This window comes from Ovis aries, chromosome 4 (genome assembly GCF_016772045.2).
Source record: "Ovis aries strain OAR_USU_Benz2616 breed Rambouillet chromosome 4, ARS-UI_Ramb_v3.0, whole genome shotgun sequence".
Lineage (NCBI taxonomy): Eukaryota > Metazoa > Chordata > Mammalia > Artiodactyla > Bovidae > Ovis > Ovis aries.
This window is the reverse complement of record NC_056057.1, coordinates 11662488-11672298: the sequence shown is the minus strand read 5'-3', so window position 1 is coordinate 11672298 and position 9811 is coordinate 11662488. Positions and strand designations below refer to the sequence as shown.

The following is a 9811-nucleotide window of genomic DNA, read 5'->3' as shown; positions in this document are numbered from 1 at the left end:
AGGGGTGGGTTCTTTTGGAAACTCGTCCCTGCAGAATTGGCATCCTCTGGGGGAGGGGGACAAGGCTCCCCAAAAGCCACCTCCGTCCGCAGCCCAGACTGTTGCCCCCTCCCCAAGGTCTAACTCGGGTCCCTCTCGGGCCCCTCGTGTTTACGCCGCCTTGCACTCCGGGGGGCTCGTGGAGTGAGCCCCCCGCCGGGACTCCAGCCAGGCAGCGGCGGCGGGCCCCGCTCGCGGACCAGGGGGGCAGGGGGCTGGTGCGGAGGCGCTCGGAGCTCTCCTGCTCCCCCTCCCTCTCCGGGGACAGGAGCGGGCTGACGGGGGCGGGAGGGTTGGGGACAGGGGGGGGCTGGCGCTCATCAATTCCGCTGCCACCTCCTCTGCTGCCACGGGGGGGTGGAGGCGGACGTGGAGGCGGGCCGGGCAGGGCGGGGGAGCGGGCAGGAGAAGACTTAAGTCGGGAGAAGTTTGCGCCCAGCTCACTGCTGGAAGGGAAGGCGCCGGGAAGGTGAGCCTCCTGGACTTTGGGGAGGTTGGACTCAAGGACGGGGATAAGGCAGTTTGCCTCTTAGTCTATAATACAAACTGGGGTTAGGGGTAAACTCTCACTTAAAGCAGAATTAAAGTGTCAGGAAATCGGGAGAGGGACGAGACAGAGAGCGCTCCGGACTAACGTAGTTTTCTCTCCGCTAGGACGGCCAGCCCCCCAGGCTCTGGGTGGGCTGCGCCGCGCCGCTCTCGGACCTTCCTGGGTTGGAGCGGTGCGCACGCACCGTCCGCACCGCACCCAGCGGCGGCCGGCCGTCTCCTGCCCAGGAGATGCCCGCTGGAGCCTGAGCCTCTGGAGCCACCACCTGCGAACGCCCTTGGCTTCTACTGAGCCACCATGGAGGACAATTCAGAGAAAATACTCCAGGTAAGGAGGGTCTTGCTATGAGAGGGATTTACTCCAAGCTCTGGGATGTTCTGGGGTATGGTGGAGATGCACTGGGTACCTTGGGTTTTGATTGCAAGACTGCAGTTTGATTGCGGTGTTTGAGGGTCTGATTAGGGGTCGGCTTATTCTCCAGTCGCCTCTCCTTACCCCTGATTAAAGGAAAGCTAGCTTTCCTAGGAAGGTGCTGAAACTCAGGGTGTCATGTTGACGAGTCCTCTGACTGTGTGTGAGTTTTACTCTGCTGTTAATGTCAATTTCCCTTAAAAGTTTCATTCTTCAGCTTCCTGAGTCTGAAAAATTACCCAGTGAGGGGCTGAACGCTATGGATTTTTTCTAAGAAGTGTTTATTAACAAACAGATGATACTGGCATCTACGTGATGGGTCTTGGTTGTTCTTGATATTGGTAATGAGCCCAGTGGTCAATGGAGTTACTTGTTAAGTCATGTTTTACAGAGAATTATTTTCAACAATCATTTATGCATAGCAGCCATTCTTCACACCTATTAGGAAAAATATGTTGTGTGCATAGCTTCCAAAAGGGTACTCTTTCATGATGCTCTTTCCAAGGCCGGGTGAAAGACTTCAAGAAAAGTTCTAACATATTAGTTCTATCTTCCCGAAACATTCATTTTCCTTGCAGTCCAAGGAAATCCAGTCAAAGTCAAAAATTAACAATCCAGTTATCTTTCTAACCCATGATTCAGGCTATATTTTGCAGAACTGTCTAATAAAAGTTCTGTCTGAAAGCTTTAACCTAATATTGCATAGCGCATGCAAGACTAGAAGGCAGGGTTCCATCGCCGATCTTCAGGAGACCCTGACTGCCGTAGTTAACCTGAACCAAATCGTCTATTCAAGGTTATTTGTTGCATTATTGGGTGATGGAAAGTGAAATGTTCAAAATAAACCAAAGTGTGGCCACGTAGTTTCTGGAACTAATCTTTAGAAAGCAGAGTGTCCAAGTTTGAGTGTGTCTTAAATGGTAATAGAAAAACAAATAGTCCATATATTTGGGCAACCTTCACTTACCATTAGAGACAATGGTAGGAATGGTTTTAGTGTTGTGGGATTTTAATGGTTTTAGTCTTGTAGGAATGGCTTTGGTGTTTTGGAATGTATAAAGTATCATTTGTAATAGCATGTTGGTAGCCTAGTCTGTGGCCAGTTGGAACCCAGCTTTAAAAGGTCAAAACTGCTGGTTTTCTATGCTGGCGTTATGAGAGGGTCTAAGGTGATTAGCTTTGCAAAACAGCTTTGCAGTTGAAGTCAGTATTCTCAGTGCGCACTCATTTCTACTCAGTATTTTAACATGGGTCAAAACATCCATTGGTCGGGATTTGCTTTGGTCCCATGCCTCTAATCTACAGTTAATTTCAGAAACTATAGCCACAAGAATAATAGTCAATCCTTGTAAAGTACTCGAAGTTTATTTATTGACCATACCAACATACCCAATATGGTAAACGTGAAATCCTTATTATAACGTATTCACAAGAACACATAAATAATCTTAGAGTTCTTTTGTTTCATGATGCTCGAAGTCGAAGAAAACTCTATTCTTAGTGAACTTCTCAGATTCTTTCAATGTTGACATGAATGAAAATATTATCTACTGCTGGTTTTTATTAGAGTAAAAATGAAATGGAAATAAGAGACTGGTGATGTTTTCAATGATAACCTAAACCAGTGTTCTCAACTCAGGCTGCAAATTACAATCAATGGGAGAGCTTAAAAAAAAAAAAAAAGATGCCCAGACCCTACCTCAAACCAATTAAATCAGATTATCTGATGAGGGGGTTTACATTGTGATGGCTTCTTTAATGTGATTGTAATCTTCAGCCATGGTTGGGAACCACTGACCGAGGCGGTTCCCGTCAGGTTTGGTAGAGTCGGGTGATGTCGGAGAGTCTTGGAACATAAATGCCTCATGTTCTATTGTGGGTCTAATTTTATTTTTAATATTTATAACCTTATATCCCAAATAGAAGAAATATATATTTTTCCTCCATTGATTGTAGATGTTTAAACCATAATGGTTTCTGGTGTGTGTATATATATATATATATTTTTTTTTTTTTCTAAAAAACAAGCTATTGAGTCTGAAGCTTATCTCACTGTCCAGAAAATGGTTTAATAAATTAACTCTAGTTTTAAGAGCTACTGGAAACAATGTTTTACCAAATACAGAATTTGGTCTCCTTTTTGCTAAGATCTATATGATGTGTAATATGCAAATATGTACCCTTTTGAAGGCAGAAAAGAAGAAAATAGTACCATGTTTCTCGGCACACCAAATAGCATAACCCGGTGCCGACTATAGTCTAGTATTTTCACGTAAATTATTTTCTTTAAAGCTTACAGTAGCCTTATGAGGTACCAGCTTTTCTTTCGATTTTACCTATAAGGAAATTAACCCATTAGGTTAATGAACTTGTTCAAACTTGTTCAAACTTGCCACAAACTGAGTAAATCTAATGTGTGTTTGAACCCTGGTCTTCTAAGTTCAATGCTGTTATAAAATAAAGTTAACACACATATTTATATATGTACATCTATTTAATTTAAAGACAGCATTTTTCACAAAGCAGTATTAATTAAGAACACGGATTGTGACAGGGCTCTCCTTGAGTTTCATGCCTGACTACCATCTTCTAGAAGAAGCTGTATGGTTTGGGGCAAATTATATAACCTTTGCGTATCTTAATTCTCTTCATGAAATCAGGTTTTTCTAAAGAGAACTAAATGAATTAATGTCTGTAAATCACTTTGATTAGGTGCCTGGTACATAGTAGGTTCTATGTAAGTGGTATATTTTTTAAATGTCATTTATTCAAAAAGCATTGTGATTATTTATGATATGCCAAGCATTCCATTAAGCCTGAAGGTATCTAAACAAATAATGACCTGTCCTCAAGGTCAGTAGAGAATGACCAATACATAAGTAATATTCCACTCAGCTATGAGATTTTATTCAACTTTTTAATTACAATTAAAAGCATTATTTTATGTGACCACTCTGTGCTTTTCAGCATTGATATGATCTTATAGAGGTCTATATAATGGGTATTACAAAACAAATTACAAATGAGTATTACAAACCAAGTGATAATATTTTGTGTTGTCACCATGGTATTAACTTGTTTTCTATCAAAACACAGAAAATAATATTAACTTATGTTTCTGCCTTCACTTTATGAGTGTAGAAAACTAGTAATATGGAAAGGTGTTAAGTTTTTATAATTTTATTTTAGCAATGAAGTTGAGAGGGGGAAGAATTGATAGAAAATGTCATCAGAATCTATTTCTCAATATTTGCTAGTGCGGTTTTCTTTAATTGTTTTTCCAAAAAGGGTGTTGTCTGTTTGGAATGTAGTTTAGTGCTTTTTTTTTTTTTTTTTTTTAAGAAAATTTTTATTGTCAGAATCGTGGATCAAGGAGTGCAGTTAAAGGTGTCTAATACCCAGCTAGCCAGCCGGCTCTGCAAGACCATTTCTCATGGAAGCTGACTGTGCTTCTCCCACTGTGCCTTCGGCTCCATGCCCTTGACCTGCACTGCAGGATACCCCAGGGTTCCTCTGGGTACCTGAAGTATAAGATTATGTCTTTGTTCAAATGAAAAACCTCTCTTTATTAAAAGTAGCATATGAATTGGTATTCTCTGTAGAGGAATAATACAAATACTCTAAACCCAAGGAGCTGTTTCTCAAAGAAATAAAGTATCTGGCTCCATGAAGTATTTTCTGCTTTTGTAATCAGTATTTAACCATTCTATTTCATTAAAATTTCTGTTTGCAAATGTGTATCTTGCTTCTGTTTTATCAAGTCTCAAGGCTACTCCAGATTTTTCTCATGGAGGCTGCATTTTTCTTCTGCGTAGTTTCACTGCCACCCCTCTCATTTAAGCTTATTACCTTTAACAAAATACTTAAATGTTCCCCAAATATTCAGCCATGTTTAGTCTCTCTGTAATGCATTCAGTGTTACACGCACAGTCAGACTTGTTTACTAAGCTCCCATTTTGTCCCCCTGTATTCGTAATTATTCAGTGATTGCCCTGGGAGCCTAAGACTTAGAACCACTCTTCAGCCTAGCATGGAAGAGCTTTCATGATGTGATCTCCTTTTATCCTTCCTATCTAAGCCAAGTAGAAAAGCTCAACAGCTTCCTAATTCCAGTTCCAAAGCCATAGTGATGCCACAAAAATTGAATCCAGTCTCTCCTTCATTTTCAGCCCTTATGAAAATTTTCAGCGGGCAATTTGAATTGATATTCTGTTGCCTCAGAATTGTGGTGTGGGTGGGAGGGGGCCCCTTTACATTAATGGTTTAGTTGCAGAGCTGCTTGACTTTGGTTTTAGTTTTTTTCCGGCAGCCCCATTCCTAATTCTTGCCTTTTATTTGTCTGGTAGTTCAGAATTTGGCGTTTCAAATATCACCTTCCCCGTCCTTCAAAACATATTCAACATTCCCCAGTAACACGTCTAACAAATTACCATCCTCATAGCTTTGTTCATATTTAAAAACTCAATAAATATTTACTAAATGCCCATTGCCGTCCTAGTCCGGGAATATTGTGACAAATTACAGTTCCTGGCTTCACAGAGACTGGAAGAGTCAGACAACCCAACAGATAATCACGGACCCGTGGGGTAAGTACTCCAACAGACAAACGCCAGTGAGCGCTGCCCAGGGAGGAACAACCCCGAGCTGGACACCGTGGAAGCGTTCCAAGGGAGGTGACCCTAAATGGGGACATGATTCAGCATTTAAGTGACAAAACAATGAGCCAGATAAGCAGGGGAAGAGATGAGCTGTGTTATAGGCATGACAGCAGACAGTAAAAAGCCCTGGAGGCTTGAACCAACATGGTGATTTGCAAGAAGCCGCAGGTATCCAGAGGCACCCAGGAGGTATTCTGCAATGCAGGACACGGAGTCGAAGGCCCGGGGTCGGGGGAGAAGCACCTACAGCTCCGACAAGATCCAGTCTTGCCGAGCCAACCCGGTATTAGAGCAGTACGGAATCTGCCTTCCATTCTAATACGCGTCCCATCTTTCAGCCAGACTGATGTGCCAAAATGGCAGATCTGATTATTTAAATGTCCTCTTTTAGCTCTTTCAAGGATCCCCATTGCCCTCATGATGAAGGGCAAACCCTTTAGCACAGCGGCATGGAAGCCTCTTGTGACCCTGCGGACCTTGCCAGGACTAATCAAAATACCTTCTGCAGTAACAGAGAGGAGAAACAATTCGAGTCACCTTGGTGGAGATAGAAAAGAAAAAGGGAAAAACAAAACACAAAAGCAGGAGCTTACAGGGGTCTGCAAGGGTAGTTGATGAATGATAGAAATGTGAACTAGGAACAGTGAGGGAAAGGAACGATGGTGTGATCAATTTCAAGTTTCTTTCAGATTATAGGAGATTATGCAGATTACAGGAGAGATGGATGTCCTTCACGTAGGACAGATAATATTTTGGGAAAGGCAGATAAAGAATTTAATTAGAAATGTGATGCATTTGGCTTATCCAAGTGGGCAATGTCCAATAGAAGTAGATACAGAAATGCATTTCAAAAGAGAGAGTTCTGTACTAAAGGTACAGGTTTGGGAGACAATCATATATCTATTTCAGCTGATGGGGTAGGAATGGAGGGTGTAGCCTATAGAGAAGTTTAAAAAAAAAGAGAGAGTCAAAAATGAAGGGACAAAAGCAAGCAGAAAAATAAGAACATCTATTCGAGAAAGCCAATTTTTTAAGGGTCAGTGGAAAATGAGCCTGTAATAAAGATAGAGATGAAAGGTTAGATGAAAGGAAGAAACACAAGAAAATGTTGTATTAGGGAAACCAGAGAGGATAAAGTGGGCAGGCACCTAGACTCAATGTTGCGAATAAGTCAAATGGGATAAGGATTGAGAGATTGCAGCTGGATTTAACTAAGAACGAGAAGTGAGGAAATGCAAGCGCTGAGTGTACACGACAATTTCAGTCAGCTTGATATATACTCATTACTTTATCTCCCCTTTTTGAAATCTGACAATTCCCGATAGTTTAACTGAAATACTGCTGCTTTTTAAAGTCTTTCCAGTGATCAATGCCCCTGCTTTCAAGCAAGATATCACACCCTGTGACATCTCTTTCCTTGGGGCTTCCGGAGGCAGCGCGCATGCACACCTGTGTGTGTGCCTCTGTGTGTATAAAGGATTCTTCCCTCTTGTCATTCATTCATTGAAATAAACTCTTAATCTCTTTGATATAACAGTGTATCTAGAAATATCCTCTTTCGGCCCCCAAATGTCTCCCAGAATATGTGTGTACTTAGAAGCTGCACAAGTGAATTATACTAGTGAAAGATGCCAATTTTGGATCACAAAGTATACCATTTTATATTTGTTTAATGGCATTTTATTCTCCATTTTCTGTTGTGGAATATCTGTTGTTGTTTTTTTCCCTACTATACTAAAAAGGACAGTCACATATTTATCCCGTATTCAGCACACACAAGAAACCATCTCTTCTCTTTGAGAAATGGGTTAAATTTACCTAAACATGGCCATGTTTTTTTTTTCCCTGTAATTATTTTTGTTACATTGAGGCTTAAGTTTTTCCACCTTTATGGTATCAGCTCAATATTGCTACAGATTTTAGCCCCTTCTCTCTCAAATCAATAATCCATTCACATCTCAGAGCTTCTTACATCCACACTCTTATTTCCGGATTGAGTTGGTGTTGATTGGAAGAGCCAACTCTGTTTTCTTCATTGAGCATTTAAAACAGAATTTACCTATTCAGAGCATAGCATTTTGTTTAGGCATGCAGAAGCGTTTCCCACCAGCCTCTTTACACTTTCTTAATCACAGAGTGGATTCTTCTACTTCACCCGTGCATTTTGGACTAGGCAGAAGCTACTTAAGTAGTATTTATTTTCTGTAGAAAAGGGAAAAAATAGAACTGACCTCTCTCATAATACCAATATGGACTGACATCCTGGGAGCAATTAATTCTCACGTTAGGAATATAAATAAAATAATTACGTATAATTCATTGAAGTCCTACTGTGCTGGAGAGAGTGATGTGCCGTCACTTCTCATGACAGTCCTATGGAAGATTATCAATCCCACTCCATAGGTGAGGAAGCAGAGACACGGAAAGCCAATGAGGCTCACCAAGCTTCTTGGAAGCGGCAGAGCTGGAACTCAGGCCTGTTTGCCTAATGCCAAAAGGTTGGTTTATTTCACAACTGCAGTCAAATGAAATTTTGATGACAACTTAGACATCTTTTATTAGAATTGTATATATGAATTGTCTTGAATGATCAGAGCCTGTAATAACCAATGGAATGGGGAGCGCTTCTCCATGGACAATAAGTCAGTCTCTCTAGCGGTGTCAAGCTCAGTTTTCACACCCACTAGGGTTTTAGGAACTAAGCCTGTCTCAGTAACCAACGCCCAGGAATTTGGACGCATTCGTCTGCATTCCTGAGCCTCCCCTGGTTCACGCCATATGCCAAGTGGGCATTCTAGGTAGCTATGTATATATGTAAGAATTTCCTGCACAGCAGCGAAATGTGACATTAGTTCTTCTAGGACTTTAGGCTTTTATGTCTGACCCAGACTATTTCTATGAACTAAGCAAATTAATTTGTTGTAAACAAATATGAATTTGGTGTCCGCTGACTATGAAAACTGTATTTATCCCTTTCTGGAGCCCAAAAGTAATAGCACTTACCCCAGGACTAGACTAGGAAAAAGTTATCACTTTGATGATAAGTTTTAAAGGAAAGTTCTGCCATTTTTTAGAAATTTCCTCTCTGGTGGGATTTTCATAAAGTCAACTTGGGCAACAAGGGAAAAAAGGACAGGTGAAGTGTACTGCTGCCAAATTTAAATTTCAAATGGACTCAACTCATACATTAATTAACCCAAACTTCAGCATAATTATTTGTTGCTAACCTTAAGTCTGACAGAATTCTTACAAGCAGGAGAGTGTAGAAAATGTCAGTGTTTATGGACATCGAGGTGGGATCTCTTTAGCCCAAGATTCAGAGAAGTTCCCGCCTGGCACAGAGAGCGCAATAATGCAAATTGCTTTAACACCTCATTCACACCCACTAGGGTTTTAGGAACTAAAACCTGGACCCACCACAGGGCTAAAAAGTCAGAACAATATTAGAACACTTTTTCATCCCTAACATCATATAGACTGCAAAGATGGCATTAAGGCAAAAGAAAAAATCCCAGCAAAGTGGTGAGTGATCACTGTTGCTCGAGGGCCAATTCAAGAACAACGAGACTTTACAGGCTTGCTTCTTTTCCTCATTCAAAACAAGAATGATTTTATTGCCTCCAATGAGGAAAACATATATTCTTGCAAATTAGATATATCATTTTAGTGAATAGAAGGTCAATGAGAAACTTGGCCTTTCTTCTCAGCTGCTGAAATGTTAATAATTGGGGCAGATTTGAGTAGTGGCAACTTGGAGTCAGCATATATCAACGCTGGAAGTTGTCTCTCTCTAAGCTGCATTTTAATTTCTGAAAAGGCACTCCTAGTGTTTGAGGTGATGCCATACGCTTTCTCGGTAGCTAATATTTTATCCGTATTTTTGATCTGGAGTCGAACACTTTCGCTAAAGAGCAGACTGAGGCAGAGATGACGTACTTCCCCACCAGTAGATGACAGTGCTGCCCTGTAAACTCCAGCCTTCTGACTCCAAGCCCAGTGCTCTCCCTGAAGAGTCTGCAAAAGGGCGGGGAGTCAAGAACATTCACAGGCAAATATTTGCATGAATGTACTTAGAGATGACCACATGGAGCGTTAAACACATGAATAAGAATGGCCCTGGGCTACATTCCATAAGAGGCGCAGCCTGTCTCTG

General features: G+C 41.4%; 1 protein-coding gene across 1 annotated transcript in view; it reads left to right on the top strand.

Annotated features, from left to right (window-relative positions):
• Positions 1–719: 719 nt before the first annotated feature.
• Positions 720–9811, top strand: part of CALCR (calcitonin receptor) — a 113366-nt gene continuing 104274 nt past the window's right edge. The window contains exon 1 of the mRNA XM_027968454.3: positions 720–916. Coding sequence (XP_027824255.2) covers positions 887–916 — 30 coding nt within the window. The 5' untranslated portion in view covers positions 720–886. The remainder of the gene's footprint in view (positions 917–9811) is intronic.